Source organism: Dermochelys coriacea, chromosome 1 (genome assembly GCF_009764565.3).
Source record: "Dermochelys coriacea isolate rDerCor1 chromosome 1, rDerCor1.pri.v4, whole genome shotgun sequence".
NCBI lineage: Eukaryota > Metazoa > Chordata > Testudines > Dermochelyidae > Dermochelys > Dermochelys coriacea.
Window position 1 is genome coordinate 60,497,061 of NC_050068.2, and position 21,310 is coordinate 60,518,370.

The following is a 21,310-nucleotide window of genomic DNA, read 5'->3' on the forward strand; positions in this document are numbered from 1 at the left end:
GCTAGGACATAAGTATTAAATAAAAATAGTTGTATCTGGTAAACCCAGTTGGGATTAGGGCCCTATTGTAATGGGCTCTGTAAAAATGCATATGAAGACATGGTACTTCTCGCAAAAAAATTTACAGTCTGAGGCCTTGTCTACACTACAGGGGAAATTCAATCTAAGCTACGCAATTGGAGTTAAGTGAATAGTGTAACTCAAGTCGATGTAATTTAGATCTGCTTACCATGGGGTGCACGCTGTGTGATGCTCTCCCGTCGACTCCCCCTACTCTTCTCAGTCCGCTGGAGTACAGGAGTCAATGGGAGAGCGAACTGTGGTCGATTTTAGTGGGTCTTAAACCTGCTAAATCGACCGCCGATGCATCATTCTCTGCTCATCAATCCCCCGGGAAGTATAGATAAGCCCTGAGAAGAAGAAATTCCATTAATGTGAGAGGAGGGTAACTTGGGACAGAATTAAATAGCCTTGAAAATAAATGGGGGAAGAAAAAAGGAAAGATTCAGGGGTTCTTCCTTGGATGTAGTTGCAATGAGAGGTGACGGGGTGGGTTTTTTTTTTTTTTTAACTCTTAGTTTTGTACAGCCGTTGAAGTCCTGAGAACTAGCAGAGGACAAATTTGTCCCCCTTGTGGTAGATCTCAGGATGCTGAACGGGATTCAATATTAATGTTAATATGTTATCAGCAGTCTTTGATACTGTTGATCATGAGGTGTGGATGTGCTTAAGGTGGCTTTAATCATTTTTTCTAAGAGATCCCAGAGGGCTAGAAAGTTGCTCATTTTCCATGAGGGCTCTCGCATAAGAGGTCTCATAATATTCTGTTGGCCCACTTTCTTTTCAACAAGTATATGAAGCTGGTAAAGGAGGTATCAAGATGTTATGGGCCCACTGTGTCACCATTATGCTAATAATGCTCATCTTTGTGGGATGTTTTTGTTTTATTTTCCCTTGGAGAACCTGAACGTTGCTTTTTGCTTTTCTAGTGTTGGAAGCAGTAATCAAAACTGATGCTAGCTGGTGTGCTAAAACCAGTTAAGATGGCAGTATGCTTGCTGATATTGGAAAGTTTTTTGAGAAATTGGCTGGGATATGTGACTGCACACTTATTTTGAGGGTAGAAATCAGCTGTTTTTCACAGTTGATAGATTTGTTTGTAGTTCTTGAATCCCAGGTAGTAGCAGTTGCTGGGAATGCTGCCTTCTTCAGTTTCTTGGCTGGCCAAAGAATACATTCTTTCCCCTCCTACACAGACTGTGCCCTCATTATTTATGTCTTTGTCATCTCCAAGTAGACTATTGAAATGTGCTCTCATGTAGCTACCACTGAACATCACTCAGATGCTTCGCTTAGAGTAGAATATGGCTGCTTGCTTTTTAAAGACCTGTAGAGAGAAGACTATACTATCGCTGTGCACTGCACTGGTTGCCAGTCCACTGCTTATTCAAAGATTATTTACAGATGTTCTAGCACCTGGCTGTCTCAGAGATCCTCTCCCATGTATCCCTTTCAGAATATACCATTAGTGGGAATGTTTTTCTTTCCATCTGGGGATGGAAACCTGGAGCTACTGAGAAACTATCTTCAGTACCAGATCCTTGGCTCTGTAATGCCTTTCCACTTGCCGTCTAACAGAGTCTGAGTCTTGTACCTTGTGTCATTTCCTAAAAGTGACATACCTTTGGTTTGGCTTTTCTCTGATCTCCTCAGCCACCAGTCTCCTTTAGTTGGTGGTCTTGGTTTTGGTTGTTTTTTGCTGTAGGGTGTATGTATTAGATTAGATGCCTTCTGTTTAGGGAACAATATTGTATTATGTACCTAGACTTTCTATGCCTAAGAAATAGACACCCTAAAATATGTCTAACAAGTAAAATGTGGGCAGGGGATTCTAGACTCCAGGCGGGCACTACATTTTCTGATTTAAGATTAATGTGTACACATCACAAATGGTTCCAAATCTGACAAGGGAAAATGCAGAAGAAAAAATGTAATTGAATAATGCTGAGTGACAGCATAATTGGACTGGTGAAGAAGTTGTAAAATTCCATTGTGAGCATGCATCTGAAGAAATGTCTGACCCATGTAATAGCTCGTGTAATTTATATCGCAGCTTTCAGTGAAACCATTTTATAATTGTGTGTACAGTCATGTGTCAATGTCCTTTTGCCTTAAAATTAACAACCCTATTACCTCTTTAGAGCAGAAACTGTACTCTTTCCTGTGCACATTATTAGTACATAGGGTGTTAAATATTCTGCTGTGTTATTTACATCCTTTTAAGAGGAAAGAGAATTTTCTCTTTGAAATAATAGCTGGTATTTCCCCAATATTAGTCAAACTATGTTTCTAAATATAGCAGAGAAGCCATAAAAAGGAACATAAAGATGAACTCCCTGACAGGATATCCTGTGGAAAATAAATCTATAAACATCAGTCATTGAAGAGAGAGGGTAAAAGCAATAATGTTACAGTTGCCATATTAATAAGCTCTTTCCTCTGGCTGCTGTTCTCTTAGCCTGTCATATTCACCTCACATTTTTGACATGTCAAACTCTAAATTTGTCATCTGTCCTAATAGCTCAGTTTCCTAAAATATAGGCAGCTTCCCTTTTGGTGTTTAGGTAGTTTTTTTTTTTTCTTGAGTCAGAGTATATATTGATGCTTCATAAGGTTATCTCATTTATAGGTGGCTCTTGTCTCAGTTTACACAGAGACTGATTATTAAATCAAGTCAATTTCAAACAATCTTTGATCTTCAGATGTTTTAACTATGGAAATCTTTCTTCATTTTATTTTTAATGCTCTTGAAATCTTTCAAATAGATAAACAGATCTTAAATATTTTCCATTACATTTTCATGTATGTAGACTTTGTATTGCAAAATGAGTCAAACAACACCTTCCTAGGCAGTGCATTAACATCATATGCAAATAAGTTCACAGTGGGAATCCATGTGTGCAATAAAGAGCACAGTTCTTAGTATTTAGTTTACATACAAGTACAAAATCCAAATCTATTGTATTTCTACCGATTTTTATGGGTACACAGTTAATTTAAATCACACTTTGTTTCAGTTTGCCTCTCGTTCATAAATGTTGCTTGTAATGATGGTAAAGATCAGACAAATCTTTTTCTTCACTTGTTTTCTTCATGCACTTCAGAGCACTTTGTGTAAGTCACTTTCACTCCTTCCTCTCTAGTCAGTCTGTTTTTTCACCTGTTTGTGTGTGTCTTTCACATAATAACAGGGTGCGAGAAACCAGTTTGAAAAGTAGGAAAATGATCGTAAACCCATAAAAACTGGTATGGAGACTTCAAGGCATGTGTAGTACCTGAAACTATTTTACATTCTTCCCCCTTTTCCCCCCCGCGTTGGATTTCAGATTGCTGATGTCTTTAAAATTGGACTGGTGGCTGAGAGACATTTGCCTGTGGATAGACCCTAGGATTGGTCCAAGGCTTCTTAAAGTTATGAAAAGGGAGGATGGATGAAACCAATCCAAGTGAATAAAGCACACTTGTAAAGCTTTAAAAAAAATAATGCTAACTGCAAGTGAATGCAGTCAGGAAAGGGGGGAAAATTTTACAGGAAAAATTAATGTGTATATAATATAGACCCCTGAGGCCAAGAGAACAAATGAGATTTTAAGGATGTCGCTAACCACCTATGGTAAGTAGGTTAGGTTGTAGAATTGTGAGCATAGCATGATCCTTTCTCTTATTAATGCTTTTAATTTTTAAGTGTTACAACTTAGTTTAAAAACAAGCTCCATATAAATTCACTAAGATTTTATCATAGATTTTATACATTGTGAACTGGAGCTGTGGGGGAACTGTGGGGCATTCTTAAAATGGTATAGTACTTTAACACTTTGCATTGAGCTTCTGAATTTGTGTAAGCTGTAACACCAGACTGTCAGCACTATCATTGTTACAATCCTTCAATTTCAGAAGCTAAATTTAACTTCATAAATTTGCCTTGAATTTGAAATTGTCATTAAAATTTGCACCCAGAAGAGCGTGTTTGACTCTATTTTAATAGATCTTTCGTAATTCAGTTTGATTATTAACAGAACTGGAATAGTACACTTACCTTCTCACCAATAGTGAGTCAGATTGGTGAATATAGAATGTAGTTTTGTCTTGTGATGCAGAGAACACTCTTGTTGCTGTGTCATGCTGTCGGGCTCAGCTCTGCACTCTGCACAGTGGAATAGGATGCTACGCATAGGCAAGAGTGACTTTGTCACTATTATCTCTGCTTTGCTGGAAGGGAAGAGGGAGGAAGCAGGGTACTCCACTGTCATTTACACCAAGCAACTGCTTCTGGAAAAAGTGTGCTCTGTCCCCATTATTTCCTGCAAGAGTCTTGGTTCACTCTCAGGCCATGATGTAGTGTTCTCAGACATAAGACTCTGCTCTTCCAAACACACAATGCTTTCATTGTGTCTGAAAATACACTACATACCTTTCCTTCATTATGCATTAGGAGAAGAAGTGGAGGGGGCAAGTGAGCAAATCTCTGGCCCTCTCAGTGAGAGGACTCGGGATACCCATGTGGAAGATGCTCTCTTTAGCACCTTGCATAGATGCATTGCTTCCTGTTTCATGATATTCTGACACAGTGAGGATTGCTGCAGTGGTTGATATTCCAATGGCTCTACCGAAGGGCAGGAAGAATCAGCAGATAGCAGAAGGTGTTGCTGGTCCTCTAACACTGTTAGATATGGCTAGTTGTCACAGATGCTGAGAACTATACTTTTCCAGCCAGTAACTTGATCTCTGCAGGGAATTTTCTTAAACCTTTAGCGCTCTAGTTTTGTGTGCCTTTTTGTCTTCATTATTTTTAAAAACTGAAAATAATTCATTGTCTAGTTAAATCCTTTGTGTGTGTGTGTGTAAGAAATAAGGAGTTGGAGCTATTTAACATTGAAAAACAGCAACTGTGAACTTTCTCAATTTTTTTAAATACATTTAATTATTGTGAAAATTTCTAGTCTGACAGAACTGGAAAGTACAGCTTGTCAGCTGGCAGTACAAAATTTCCTGTCCTTGCTATGTACTACAGTCCTGATGATGAAGTCCCAGTTGAGTAAATACTACTACTTTGGTGGGATTGCAGAATTATCTGGAATGAGTAAAACAGTGGGCTATTTGAACCAATATAAGAGTCCGTTTTAATGAAGTGTAAAGTTTTAATGGCTAGCACACATTTGGAGCACAGACCGAGAATAAGTAGTAATAAAGTCATTTACCTTGGCGAGAAAAATAGCATGAATGGAAGACCTTTTTTTAGCTGGATGGAAACAAGTCTGAAAAAAACATGAGAGCGCAAATAGCAAACTAACATGAGAACACCGGAGACAGTATAACATTAAGTAGAAGTATTAACTTCATGTTTTACCATACACTAGGAGAGGGGCTGCAAGTGAGGGTGGTTGATCAATTGAGAAATTATTTCACAGTAACAACTAATATAAATGAAGTAAGAGAACTATTCATAATCTCAAAACACAATAGGACAAGAAACAATAGCCTGAAGCTAAGGAAGGCAGGGAAGAGTTTTTATGCGCAATTGGAGAGCAGAATAGACTCCCAAGATGTGTGAATAAAACACCATTGTTATGGAGGGTGTTTTTTTTTTTTTAAAGGCTAAAGACATTAATGTCAGTCATGTGGTGAGAAGCTCTACGAAATACGACGTCAGACTGGGTGACAAAACTTGTTTTTTCTGGTCCTGCTATCTGAATTGTACCCTTTTGGTCCTTGGCCTGCCATTGCAAATTGTTGACACAAGTTTAATTGTGAAACTTACTATTGTGCTGTGAACATAAACTCATTTAATGAAAATCACCAAACAGTTACGATATAGTATCCGTTTTTGGACCTGGTTTATTTTATAGTAGTAGCTATATGTGAAAGACTTCATCACCCAATGAAGTTGGGAAGGAAGTTTTCAGGGCAGAGAATGAATAGAACATGAAAGCATGGTGTGTCTTGCCTCTTGGGGTAAATCCTTGCATTTGAATAAAGCTAATACACAGGGTTAAATGGATATTTTATCATTAATAGTTAATTTGTGAATTGATGACATGCTAAAGCCTTATTGAACAGGGACTCTCATGACTTCGACATTATGTAGAGGTTAAGGGACAGCGTTTACCACATTTCATATGTATGAATATATTTGTTTTTTTAGTATCCTGTTTTAGTGACATAAGTGTTCATAATTTTGCACTGTAAAATCATGAGTGATTACAGTTAGAATGGACCAGAATTATGGATTTCCATTGTACAATGGCTGTCAACTATTTTTCTTTGAGCTAGCCATCCCATTGAAGTCATAATGTTTATATCCCAAATCATCAGAGCACTCCATTAAAATAGATCTTTTAAATGAAATTTATTCCTCTAAGTGATCAGGAGTGACTCCTGACGTCCCTTTCCTCCTCCACCATTTTAATATACATTTATTGGCTGTTAATTATACAGCAATTCAGTTAAGTTACTGATGGTGTTCATTTATTGTTCTGTACCAAGATTTGCAAAAATAGGCATCTAAATCCATATATAAATAAGTGGCCTAACTTTCCAAGATGTTGAGAACCTACAGCTCCTATTGAAGTCACTGGAGCTCCAGATATAGCTCACGAAAGCTTATGCTCTAATAAATTTGTTAGTCTGTAAGGTGCCACAAGTACTCCTTTTCTTTTTGCGAATACAGACTAACACGGCTGCTACTCTGAAATCTGAAAGTCAGGTGACTTATGTAGGTGCTTAACTTTAGGTATGCAGGCTTAAAATTCTTGGCCTACATTTATATTGCTTCTAGTAGTGCAGAGTCAGCAAAGCTATGGAAAAGTAGTGAATTTTATTGTTTTGCACAGAACTGTTACTCCATTTCTGGGACAAATTCTGCCCTTGGTATTGCCTGCGCAGACTCATTGAAGGCAACAATGGCTATTGTACAGGTGTAAGGCAGAGTTTTGAAGGTAATTGGGGTGAATAGCTCGGGGAAACAACATGGCTTTACTTTTTGGCTAGCAGTGCTACTTTTTTTTTTAAGTCATCTTTGTAATCATTGAAGCACAAACATGGAAGCCAGTGGCATCATTTTTACAATAACTTTACATGGGGAGCAGGAGGTGGAAGCCTACCATACATTTGTGCATAACTCGAGAGAAACAAAATGCTGATGCCTATTAAAAATATGTAAACTAAATGTTTTGGTTCAGCTATGGACTTCCGATTGCAAATGGAGATTCCCCCAACCTTGTACTTCATACTGTAGAATATTAGGCCCAGATCCACCAAAGCACTTCAACCACATATCTAGTCCTGTTGTCATTAAATGATTGGCTAACTTATTCTGTTTGCATGAATATTTCCTTACTGGCTTGCATGGCCATGAAGAGAAATTTGCAAGATTTCTAGGAGGGATGTATCAGAAATTCTGATCTCCTCCTCCTTCCCCCCATTTTTAAAATTCAGGCCCTGTTGCCCACGTGAACAAAATGTAGAGTACTGTCCAAAAAATGCCAAACAAAACCGTGTTAGTGGAGTTCTAGGGATGAGATTTCAAACATGCTAGTCAGAAAATTCAGTTGTGGGCTGTACAACAACCTTTACTCCATCCTTTTATGAATATGTAATATTTTGTATTGTATGTGTTGTCCAATTTTATGTTGCAGTAGTTGTGTGCAGTATGGCACCCACAGTTGAGTTGCACAGCTTTGTGGATTTGAACATGAAGTACTCCAGTTATACCAGAGGTACATTTACCAGTATACCTTGTATCCAGAGCATTACAACTTGATTCATTCTCCAGAATAGCAGAAGCAGCAGACTGAACCTACACTGGAATGTGGTTTTTAAATACGGATAGTTTTATTTCAAATGTCTTCAAAAAGATCAACAGTGCTCATGCTATCACTAAGTGTCAGTTTTTAAAAATAGTTGTCAACTAAACACAAGACACCTGAACAATTTTTAACTGGTGAAAAATATTTCCTGCATGTTCAAATATTTCCAATTGCATGAAACATTAAAAAAAAAAAAACCCCAACATTTTTGATGTCTGTGGTGAGTAGTCTTTATTCTTGGCACAGAAATGAATTTCTTCAAGCACTCAAATGAAAAACGGATATATAAAATGGAAATGCCTTATTAACCTTAGCTTTTCCTATGTCTGTGAACTGCAGCTGTGCAATGCCACGGGATTAAATCATCTGAAAGAGTAAGTGGAATTTAGATTTCTGTTAAGCATCTCCTTACCTTTACTCCACCAGACTCCTGTAGCACTTTTGTATGGGCAGATATACCTAACATCGTATATGAATGTGATACATAAATTATAACAGTCAGTTGTCACGTAAGAGCAATTGCAGAAATCAGAAGAACAAAACTTTAACCACATTAAAATTGGTTTCACACGCTGGTCACACACTTAAAGTAACTTAACCTTTTAGTAAGTCATTTAAAAAGATTTCAATTTAACATTATTGCTCAAAATGAAAGCTTTTAGTTTTAATTCTTTACTTCCTACCTTCATACTCCTCTGATTTAATAGTCTTTACTCTAGGGGTGGTGGAAAATATAATGTGTTCCCAACAGGGCACACAGCTTAACTATATAAACCAGTGCTTATTCTAAACTCCAGTCCTTGGCATTTTCTTTAACAGCAACAAGTATAAACCAATAAAGGTGTGGTATGATTGGGGTCAAAAGAGTCCATACATAGCATATGAGAACCTTTTCTGCTTGTTCAGGAGCTCTGAAAACTTTTAGTCCTTTTAAAGAAGAACAAGTTAAAATTACTGAATGAGAACCCAGATCTGTTCACTACTTGGTTTATATATGCTGAACTGATTCTAATGTTGTTAACTCAACAGTACTAACTCTTGACAATCTCTTCTTACTAAACTGAAACACAGAAATGTTCTGTATGAATAATAATCCTTCAATTTCAGTAGTGTTAATATCTTTGATTAGAAGTCTACTTATTTTTCTAATACTCCTCACAGTAATTACATTCTAATATCTCAATCCTGTTTGTGATACAGACACTGCCATTGATGGTCATAGTATTTATATTCTAAATCAAATGTTGAGTCCTGAGATTTTCCTTTTATTATTTATTATGGTGCTTCTGTAGCAGGCCTTTAGATGTGTTCTGAGGGCTGCTTAATTGGATAAATTATTTGAAAACAAAATCGGAAGGCCCAAACATGCATTCAGAGAATTGGAGAAGCAGAATTGTTATAGAATGGAAAGGTATGATTGATTAGTCCTAGAAATAATCTCAGAAAACTTATTAACTAGATTCTCTGCAGTAGGATTATGCATATGGCACAAGGTGATGTATGCTAACTTTGGATGTTTTTGCCAACATGGATAACTTCTCTTTCATTAAAGAAGGTTGACATTTAGACATTTCTTACGAATTTCTTCTTTCTACTGGCTAACTATATACTTTTCTTAACTAATCCCCACAATGCTTTTGTGGTGTGTAAATAAGTATTATCCTCACTTGGCAGAAGAAGCAACTGAAACAGAGGTTGAGAGTTTTGGCTGGGTCTTTGTCAGAGCCTGGATTTGAAACAAGAGGTCCCAGCTCCATCTGTAGTCCACTAGACCACAGTTTCTTCCTGGCCCCACTGAAGACGATGGAAAGACACACGTGGGCTTCTGTGGGTCCAAGGTTTCACCCTTGATCATGTATTTAATGGCAGCATTATAGAAAGGCATAGAGGTGGCTATAGAAGAACTCATCGCATTTAATGATTCAGTCTTATGTGCTGATGGCCTTTTGCAAGGTACTGAATGTCTTCATCTTGCCTTGATGACTGTTGTATGTGAGGATGCTCATCAACTCATAGCCTCTGTGTCTAAAGTCTGGCAAGAAAAGTTTCCTATTAGTTTTATAAATTAGTCTATTATATTACGGAAGTTTTTTAAACAGCTTTAATGTTTATAAACTACTTTGCTAAAAATATTGACTTTAGCCTGAGATTTCTATAAATTACCCATAGCTGCCTTCATCTTTGGGAAGTTTTCAGTTTAAAAATTAATAGGGTTCCACATAAATGTAAAATGTTTATCAGAATATCCTTTTTTAAATCTGTTGGTTAGAGAAATGGGGATTGCTATTTTTATTTCCACTTAGTCTTCATCTTATCTGGTAGGAGCATAAAATTTGGTACAAGTAAAAGCTGCTGTGTTAAATGGCTGTACATTAAAATAGTTGCTTAATAATTTACTGTAGTATTCAGATGAGTCTGAGGTATAAGTGCACAGGACTCTAATCTGTAGAATGAGTTCAGTATGTTAAGAAAGGGACCGCATATTGTACTGCCAAATGCTGTTAGTAGGAGTAATATCTTAAACTGGGTGAAATTGTGAGTCCTAAACTTTTTTTTTTTTTTTTTTTTTTTTTTTTTTTTTTTTTGGAAATGGTTCAAAGGGTTTTTGTGCAAATCCTCTCTGCATTTTTTTTTACCTGCCAGGTTTATAGAAATAGTGTTTACAATTTCATATTTGCTGTGAAAGGGAGTAATTATACTTTAAAAAAGGGGAGCATGTTGAAATATTTCTAACCCCTTTTTAAAACTAGATCTGTGAAATGATATTAAGCTTAAATACAACTATTGATAGTGTCCTTTATCTGTGCTAGAAAATTAGTGAATTTAATGGTATAATTTTTTTGAGTTGTGAACACCAAAACTGCAGTGTTGCTCTTTAGATATATGTAATCTCTGTTGGAAAGCTGCCAAACATGTTCTCTGTTTGAGAAAACTTAGGACCTTATGAAAAGTGTGTACATTTTTTTTCTGGCTTCTTGTGTTGTACTTTTCTGAATGGGTTTCTTATTCTGTAATGAATGGTACTATCTCTAAATATTTAATGCGGCATAACTTTAAATGTTTTAATTTTATATGGCCACCGTATATTTTTGTTGTTGTGATCAGGTATGTTGGTTACCTTGCCTGTTAACTAACCTCTACTTTTAGGGTTTTGTATCTTCTTGCTGCCGACTGTATTGACTGTTTATGTTGGAATACGGCAGGGGATGTTACTCAGCACCTTTGTTCCCTTTAATAGGCTAGAAACTAACATGTGAATAGAGGAAAAACGTAATAGTGGGACACCTTATTTTTTGATCCTAAAAAGGGGTTGTATTCTTAAGGAATGGAAAATTAGAAATAATTTTTAAAAGTAGATGACTTAACACTGAAAGTCTTTGATTTTTTTGCATTTGTCAAATGGTTTGAATGAAAGGTCCCTGCATTTCAATGTACCTTGTTACTGTATACACTATTTAAATTCTAGAGCAAGATTCATTTTAATATGGATCTTAAACTATTATAGGAAAAGAATATTTCTAGTTTTTGGCATTCTGTAATGTCAAATACCTGTTAAACAGTTGATTTAATAGCCTGTAAATATCACAGAAGTTAAAGTAAGAATTCTGCAAGTAACACAGTGGAAACTTAAAGTATGTACACGTGTATATACTTATAAACAAACCTGTTTTGAGATTTATTGACCTAAAAAGTCTCTCAGCTTAACAAGTAAAATAGACCTTAACAGTTGAGCTGAAATGTGAACTGAAAACTTTTTGTAAACTTGAAAACAAAAAGCAACAGCATCAACAACCAAAAAAGTGAGATTCCACAAAAGCAAAACCTACCTGTTAAAAGGTTAAAAATGAAACCATTTTAGAATTAATATTCGTGGATATTTTAAAATTGGGTCCTCCTTTATTTAGTGATATGAAAAGATTTCAGTGTTCTGTATTTTTCCTGCAAGTGATGATGACATAGTTAAAGTATGGTTAAGGTCAGGATGGTGACTGTAAAAAATAGCATCTTCTGAACCCAACAGATGTTTCCTTTATCTCATCTGCTTAATTTTCTGAACGAATAAGATTTTTTCCAAAAAATAACTGCACTTGATTTTTTATTTGTTTGAGATGAAGAACATACCTTCTTCAATTTTCTTCAATGAAATTTCAGATTGCTCCATATCATAGCATTCCTGTCTTTACTGAAGTGAAGCAAGAAAACTTTCGAGCATTGTTAGGTGTTTTTCACTAACTTTTCTAGAGGAAAAAAGAATACTGAGTTTGAATTTGAGTAAGTAAATGAAAGAATGAACGGTCTTCAAATATGTGATTTAAAAGTCTAATTTGTTTTTTTTAGTTTACACACATTCTGTTATGAGTTCTTGAACTTTTGAGCGCACTTGTAAAGAGTTTAAGGTTATCCTCGTGTGATGGGATGTACAGACCCCACATGGAGCCTGAAGTACTGGTAGGGCAGTACTGGTCCCAGGTAGCCTGGCCCCTCCAGACCTGCAGAGCATGCTCCAATTGGAGAAAGGGTTGAAAAGGGAGTAACCGAGCTCAGGAGGGGAAGGTATGGGGAGGAGGACAGGCCTTGTCTGGAAAGCTCCTGACAAGGACACCGGAGAAGCCTTCTCAAGGGAAGAGTATAAGATTTATTATTTATTTTTCAGTGGCCTATAATTCAGCCAAATGTGCATTGGATTTTCCTGGAAATGGCAAAAGGCACATCTTTAACATCAGGGAGGTCTCCCTCTTCCTCCCGTCAAATTTTAAGTGTCTCTGCTCTAAAGCATGGTGATTCTACAGCTTCTCCATGAAACAGCTGTAAGAACTTTTTAACCTAGGGGAACACTGTTTTTTTCCTAACCTTGTTCTTGGACAAGGCTGAGCTGTTTTAGCTGAAATCTCATAAATTAAATGAGTTTTGGTGAGAGAAAAATCTCACGCTTCAGTACATAAGCCAACTTCTAACTATTCAGGGTTAAGAGGAAACTTTCCCTGGGGCAGGTTACTCATGCCTACTTTCAGCAGTTTTCTTGCACTTTCTTCTAAAGCTTCTAGTATTTATAGTTGTTGGAGACAAGATGGTGCACTGATCCAGTATGATAACTCTTATGTTTCAAACTAGAAATAAAAAAAAACAATGGAGTCATAAATCAAATCTCAGTTTTGCCTAGTTGAGTACACAGGCTCAAGGAAGGTGGGAAGGAGGGGAAAGCAATGTAATGGGATGAAAAGGCAAATGAATAGTCGTTTTTTTTTCCTATTCAGTTGTTTATAGAATCTCAAATGATCAAAACTGGTCATGTAGCCATTAAATACCAGCCATAACTCAGTGGCATAAGGCACTGGCTTTATACAATAATAAAGTTTAAGATTGTATTGGATCTTTTAGGTACAGAAAAGTTGTAGCCAAAACAATATTGTACTAAAGCATCACTACAAAAATGTCAAAATTGGAGTGCTGTTACTATAAACAGCATGGCTGAACTGAAACATTCTTATTCATTTAGTCTTTGTTGCTCAGGAAGCCATTCTCGTGCTTGAAAAATGTAATTGTCAGCACATCAATTGCTTAAAATAGCACTTCAGAGACTAAAGCTCTGATATTGAAGCGCCACTGGAAAACATCCAAGTGGCCTGTAAAAGCCAAATACTGTAAACAGTGTATAATAAGCTAAGCTTTTTCAATTTTTTTAGAAATATTTTAAACTGATTTCTGAAAATCTTGCACTTTATCAAATTCTTTTTAAATTGTGTTATTCATAAACCATAGAATGCTTTTAAGGAGCAAGTTGCAATGCTTTGGCTAAAAACATGGGTTAATTACATTATGAATGCAAATATTTAACTTAGTTTTCTGTCTTCATAAATTTATCCAGGGTGATTAGCCATCAGTAGATACAAAAGACAAGGGAGGAAGTCCCATCAGTAGGGTGCAAGGTCAAGGTCTGGACTTCTCTGCTTTTTCCCTACCCCATGTCTTTTTAGATGCTTGTATGTCTCCTGGCAGGGTCCACAACAGGACCCAGGTGGCGTTCGTCTTTGATTCAAACCTCTTGCTAGCAGTGGTCTGATAAACTTGAAGGTCTATGCTGGAAGCAGAAGGCACTTTCTATTGGTTTGTTTTCTTCTAGCTGCGGGGGAGGTTTAAAATCTTTGCTACTTCACCCTTCTATAGGTGTATCTGCTGTAAGAGAAAGGAAAGAGGTGTCTTACTCTGCCCACTACAGGAGTCTCTGTGAATAACTCCACTGCCTCTCTCTGCTCCTATTTTCCTAAGCAGCAGCATTATGAAATTACCATAGTTCTTTCATTTCAGTGCTGTTTTCAGGGTTCTAAATAAAAGCAGTGAAACTTACTAGTCTTGTTTTGTTTTTACTGCTCTCCTAGCCATTCAGAGTGGTTTCCCTTGTCACTGGGTCTCTCTTGAATCTCTGATTTGTGTGTATTCACTCTCTCTTTTTTGCTCAATAGCTAGTCACAACAGGGAAAGTCAAGGACTTGACTCTGAACATCCATGTCTCTTGTTTTTAATGGCCTTTAACATCTCATCAGTTGTATGCATCACCCTAGCAACTCTAGAAAGATGTTTAAGAATTCCTAAAAAAGTGTACTTCAGAGTTGAGTAACTTGGTTAGCTTTTAAATGACTTTGTCTTGGTAAGATCTTTACCATCAAGAGTTAGTCAGCGTGGTGTATGTATTTCTGCCCTTTCATCTGTGGTCAGTTTGGCAGCAGAATGTTTACAGCATAAAATTATAGTATGTATGTTTTGCCTGGTTGCCACTTGCAAATGAATATTGGCTGCAAATGAATATTCTGCTTAACCATCATTTTGTACCTTGATAGATATCTTAATTTTGTTTCCAATGAAGTGGTGGTTCTTGCATCTACTGCGAAGTAGATATTCCTCATTGGAATGCTTGTATGCATTGTTTCACAGACAGAAGATATTTTTTGTACCCACGTATACAAAGCAATCTCAAGGATTCTTGCGGAAATAAAATATTGAAAAGGAAATTTTCCCTAACAAATTTTAAATTTAACAGTTTAAATATTATTTTATCCATAAATAAGTTTTATTAATTCAATTAAAGTACAGTAAAGTGCATAATTGGGGGTAAGGGAGAAAGCAAATTAGTGTAGTAGACTAAATACTCTATTTTATGGTTGAAGTAGGGGTACAAAAATTATTGAAGGCATATGAAAAAAGCAAAAAAGCAAATACGCCTTTTGTAATCTTTTCCAGTGTACCTCCATACTGTATAAGAGTTGAGTATTTAAAGAAATATACAGAATTTCTAAATTTTACTATAAAAACAATAAGGAAAATAGTTTTTAAAAAATGTAGTACCAGATTTGTTAGAAAAATGGCTTCAGAAACAAGCATCTACTGAGTGGTACTGAAGCATCTTCTGTCTTGCTATTTTTTCTGAATTTAAATTTGGCATTCAAAGTCTTTTATGTTGTACTGTCTACATGTAGTCATATATCACAGTATGGTTAACTTGCTCATAGACGGATAAAAATTCAGTGCAGGAAATAAAAATGGTACTGGATATGTTGAATATCCTTTAAAAATGTTTTGCTGAGTATACTGATGTCATTAAAGTTGTCCATAGGCCCCAGGATTGACTGCTGTAGGCCCCATATTGTTATCAAATCTATTGGCTTACCTTAATTAGTAATTGATACCCTCTCAGTCAAAACTGAGAAGGAAGTTGTCTGCTCAGTGTAAGTTTCAGTTTTGCAAATCCTTTAGCCTTGCATTATAACTGCTCAATCTCCTTTTTGGGGGAGTGTTAACTGCACAAAATTCTGTTACTCTCACTTCAGGGGCACCCACCTTTAACCCTTTTCCTAGGGCTCAAGGCGAAACCCTCTTAATTTAGGCACCCACCCTTTCCCTTCTGGGGGCTTAGGGTATAACCTTACACTTCACAGGTTTGTGGGGTCTTTTACCAGTGAAAGAGCCTGACATGGTAATATCCTACTTAACAACACTTGCCAAAACACCATGTACACGCTATACATACAATGCTTACCGCTCCCAATAAAGCAGATGAACTTTTCTTGATGGCCAGTCAGGATCAGGTCATCTGGGGGACTCCAGTTTCTGCACGATGGCATTGGCAAGGAGTTGAGGTCTGGCAGCTCTAATCTTGGGGTTGTATCCTGGAGTTGGTTCCCAGAGAACTTCTTTTGGACTACAGTTCATATACTGAAACTTGAGTCTTGCTCAGCTGTACCCTAATCATTTTACTAACTAATCCTAACATATTGTAATAAAATGATCTAACCAATCATAACCCATCACCTTAATTACACCTAGCAAAAATAATTATGTAACAGAACAAAACACACAGAGATCATACAGAGAAACAATAGAGAAGTGGGAACGGTAAAGTTAAAACAATAGTGAGGCTTTCACAACCACAACTATTGATTACGTGATTTCTTGCCAGACAGAACGCTATCAAACTAAGTTTTCTTTACCATCTTAGGAGCTGTTTCTGTAACTGGTGATAGTGGGTGCTATTAGGACGGGATCCCTTTAACAGCCTGATACTACATTATTTGTTTTAATGTAATTCAGATGGAATGTGAGGATGTAATTTTTCTGCTTCTTGGGTAATGGCTGCTACTCTCCTAATATGGCTACGGACAAAGGCCTTAGGCTTTACAATATGGCTACAGGAAAAGGCTGTATCCTTATAGTAGAGAAGTATTCCATAATACTTTTGAGGTCGTAACTACTTTAATTGAGACTAATATAAGAAATCCCAAGAAATGGTTCCCAAAGTTAAATAGTAAAGATGAGACAAAACTTATAACATTTGAGCTGCCAGGAGTGGTTGTGCTAGCAACTGATGAGTATTGCCAACTTGAGTGTTGGCCTGTACCTCCTGATGCAGGAGCCAAGTTGAATTAAAAGCACCACCACACTTGAGTCCCACCTACACACAAAAACCCTTTACTCAAGTTAGTAGCAACATTAAGTTGTAACTTGAGGTTAAGTGTACAGTCAAGGCAAGTCTAAAGTGCCTGAATCACTTTAAAATGGTACTTGTGTGCCTTAGTCATTTCGGCGCTTTTGAAAATGTTATCCTTGAGTTATTTTGTAAATATAGGTATTGTATTTGATTTTCAGCAGCTGTTCCAGGAATCCTGTTTTAGAAGCTGAAAGATTCCATACACATTTTAGTGGTTGTGCTTGGATTCTGGAGGAGGAAGATAACTGGTTTGATTTTGGTATAATCCAAATTACTCTCTCTACTTTGAATGTGATTAAAAATTAGTGGTAGAATGGTCATTAATCTGAGATCCAGAAAGTCCTGAAGATGTCGCTCTTAAAGTATAAATGGATTAGCAAAATATCAGTTTTTAAGGTTTCAGAGTAGCAGCTGTGTTAGTCTGTATTCGCAAAAAGAAAAGGAGTACTTGTGGCACCTTAGAGACTAACAAATTTATTAGAGCATAAGCTTTCGTGAGCTACAGCTCACTTCATCGGATGCATCCGATGAAGTGAGCTGTAGCTCACGAAAGCTTACGCTCTAATAAATTTGTTAGTCTCTAAGGTGCCACAAGTACTCCTTTTCTTTTTATCAGTTTTTAAGTAATCCTGAACAAGTGAGTAAGTAATCAAATTACTATATGTTTAACAGATTATTCAGCAACATGCATTTTCCAACAGATGTCAAACATGCTAATCTGTAGCATTGCATAACATTGTAGTAAATAACAGAATTGGGTGTAAAAGAAATGAAAAAAAACAGACACAACACTTCCTGATTGCCCTAATTGATGGTGTATAGTTGATGCACTGGACTAATTGTCAAGAAATTTGGGACCTATTCCTGTTTTCGGCAGTCTTAGGTGACACTCTGAATTTCATACAGGAAATGATCTGTGATTCTATTTCAGGGGTCCCCAACGCTGCGCCTGCGGGCGCAATGGCGCCCGCCGGGGCAGTTCTGTGTGTTGCTGTGTCTCAGCAGCATTTCTGCAGTGACTCTTCTTTTTGTTGTTGCTTCTCGGCGGCATTTCGGCAGCGGGTTGTCTGGCGCCTGCCACAGTCTTCTAGGAATAGGAATGTGCTATTCCCACAGAAAGGGGACCACTGTTCTATTTGAAAAATGGGGATAGTGAAATGTTATCTAATACGTGTGTTGAGCATAGAGCTTTCCCTTAATGTTGGTGAAGCATTTTGAAATTCTTGAAAGGAAAGTGTTAAGTATCATGATATAAAATGTTGCATTAAAATGTAATTAATCATATTTAGTTATTTTCATACTTATATTTATTACTGTTCAGAAAATACTTGAATAATTAATTCGTATGTAAAATTGGCAACACTAGTAGAGTTAACTGAGTGGCCCTTCTGCTTTTGTGGATAGCTGTGAGATGAAGGAAAATTGTAAGTTCCTTGAACATCTTTAGCACCTGAGGTAATTGGGACAACAGGATTGGAAATTAAAGAACATTTGGTCACTATTTTTTACGGTTCTTATTTTGACAGTGTTTACAATGTGCCAGGTGCTGTTCACACCAACTGAAAGATCCTTGCTGTGGACAGTTTAAGAAAACAAGCAGTGTACAAAGGTTTATTGAGAGGAATACAATCAGGGCATGTACAGCAGTGGCTTTTAACCAGGAGCCCTGGAGCCGTGAGCAGGTTTTATAGATTCATAGATACTAAAGTCAGAAGGGACCATTCTGATCATTTAGTCCGATCTCCTGCACAACTCAGGCCACAGAATCTCACCCACCCACTCCTATGAAAAACCTCACCTATGTCTGAGCTATTGAAGTCCTCAAATCGTGGTTTAAAGACTTCAAGGAGCAGAGAAGCCTCCCTCAAGTGACCCATGCTACAGAGGAAGGCGAAAAACCTCCAGGGCCTCTTCCAATCTGTTAGAGGGACCAGCCTACTTTCTCAAATTCCTAAATAGGTGCAGAGAAGGGCTCCAAGGCTTACTGGAAGATTAGAAGGCTTATGAAGAAATACTTCAAGACCATTTTTTTTAGCCTTCAAAAGAAGACTATAAAAGGGGCCTAATTAATATGGAAATATGAACCTCTCCAAATAAATACTTAAGGATCTAATCAGCTTACATGAGATCACCAACTGAAACTGGTTGAGATAGGTTTAGAATGGATATTGTGAAGAATAGGCGCATCATTTTCCAAGAAGATTTAGACCTGGAACAAGCTTCTAGGGAAGGGAGATAGTTTTAGTAAATTCTACTTAAGAAAAGAATCACTCTAATATCTAGTGATACTGTCAGATATGTCTGATAAGCAAGCAAGGTTTGCTTCCTAATAAGTGTACGAATGATTCTTGTTAGCCTTAAAGTTCACTGTATGTGTGTCATACTGAATTTATGAACGTTTTAGAAAGATCTTCTGATCACTAACGTGGAAATAAGAGTATTAGAGGATGAGTATAGAGATGAGCAGGATTGCAAACTGGATGGGGGGAAAAAGTGTTCTTCCTCAAAACTGGGGAGAATTATTAACCATATACAAAGTTAGTCTACTATTTGTTGAAGTATGATAGTGTTTCTTTTGACTGGGAAATCTAAGTACAATTTTCATGAAAATTGTACATCTTTATTCTGAATGTTGGCATCTGATAATGTTTAGAACATTAGTCTTATTTTTTAATAGACTGTTTTGGGCTCTTGGAAACTTTTTTGTTTTCACTGTAAGCTAATGTAACTCAGTATTTTCAGTTGTATGTACCTCATGTATGTATTGTCTCCTTTTCAAATGCATTCTCCAAACTCTCCACTTCCATTTAACCTTTTTTTGCTGACCTCCTTTCTGCTCATGCCCTCTTGCTTTCCTATTGTTGTTGTCTGTCTTTACTGTGTGTGTCTAATTTAGATTCTAAGCTCCCAAGGAACCTTGTCCTTTTTATCATTTGTAATGTACAGTCAACTCAGATGGCACTGAATAAATGTAGTACAATATTAATAAATTTGTGTAAGAAATATATTTAAAAGATCTTTCTGCGTGCGAAAGATGTGCATCTGATTGGCAGTTCAGTATTACAGGATATAAGTGTCTCAAAACGGCTTATATGCACAAAGAAGAAACCCAAGTCTTCTGTGTTAAACCAAATACTCCTGTATAGTATATTGACTGGTAGATTGGATGTGCTCTAATAATTTTAATATAGAGCTAAATTATCCAATATCTTTAGAAGGTGCTCTTTGCCAAAACTCCGCTTATAAAAATTCTTCAGAATATTTGCTTGAAGAATGGTGTGTTGGTTAATAGCCTATGGAAACAAGATTTTAGTGTTGCCACGTGAAGAATTAAGGTGAATGATTTCCAGTATATTTGCTAATTTAAGTCAACAAAGGAAGGTGGAGGGAGGTGTTAATTCAGTGTTGCTTTTTGAATCGAGTTGAAAGAACTGACACTGGTGTTCCCATTTTGGGAGTGATCACGTATGCATAACTGAAGGCTTGGGATTAATGAGAGTCCTAAAAAGGCTTGCCAAATTGCTGCATATAAAATATTCCGTGTTTGGCTAGTTTGTATGCTTTAGGTAGATGGGTTTTGATAACTTTTTCTCTTCCAATATTATGTTGGCTACGTGATGGGAACAGTGGTAGGTGTGCGACATGTAAGAGAAGTGAGGGCGGCAGGAAGGCAACAGGAAAAAGGAACCAAAAGGATCCTGTATGTAATTCTAACAAGTTAAATTGCCCTTAAATGATGTAGCATCTCTTAGATAAGCAATAGAGCGGGGTTGGGGTTAGTAGACTTCTTCCAAAATGCATAGTTCTTAAAACTATTGGATGGAAAAGCATATAACTTCAGATGTGCTGTTTGTAAAGTTGCATTCAACTATCATAATACTAAGTGCGTTTACATCAAATTAATGCATGGTAAACGTATCCTCTGTGCATACCAAAATAAGGTTTGGAAAGGTGGTATTTTGCCTTCATTTATGGGAAGTCGGGTAAGTGAACAAATGCTGTGCTAGGCTTTTTTTTTTTTTTTAAATGACTAGAGAAGTGAGTTGTATAGTCAGTAAAGCAGAGTACTTGAACTTTCTGTATTGATGGGGGGGGGGGAGGAGGGGCAGTGGTGGGGAGAAATGGAAACACGCTCTCAAACAAAGTCCCCAAACCCCCCTCTCTTAATCTAAAAAATAAATGTAAACTGTTATTTATGATTACTGTTGCCTAACTGAAATTTTAAGAGTTCTGGAACCTAATTCAAGGCACTCGTATAGCACTGCTTTTTCCTGTTTTTTTTTTTTTCATATCAAACCTTTCAATTATTGCACAATAAAATATTACATTTCAGTGATCAAAATAAGCAGTAGACTTCTGTATTTGCATTAATCATTTTTGTCCTATAAAGGTTAATGAAATCAATTTAAATAATTGGTTTTTCAGCACAAAGCTTACTTAAATAAAAGTAATAATAAAAAACAGC

The 21,310-nt window shown here is 36.7% G+C and overlaps 1 protein-coding gene across 19 annotated transcripts in view; it reads left to right on the plus strand.

Moving 5' to 3' along the window:
- Window positions 1-21,310, plus strand: part of TSC22D1 (TSC22 domain family member 1) — a 140,952-nt gene that overhangs the window by 7,046 nt on the left and 112,596 nt on the right. Inside the window, exons 2-3 of one of the 19 annotated variants that reach the window (XR_006276631.1) lie at window positions 7,695-17,241; window positions 17,470-17,618. The exons of 17 other annotated variants lie outside the window; for them this stretch is intronic. Coding sequence is in view for 1 of the 2 variants with exons in the window: in XM_043500874.1 (XP_043356809.1) it covers window positions 2,582-2,585; window positions 13,782-13,784 (7 nt within the window). In the remaining variant the exon portion in view is untranslated. Of the gene's footprint in view, window positions 1-2,581; window positions 2,586-7,694; window positions 17,242-17,469; window positions 17,619-21,310 lie in introns of those variants that run through there. One more of the 19 variants, XM_043500874.1, reaches the window with a different exon arrangement.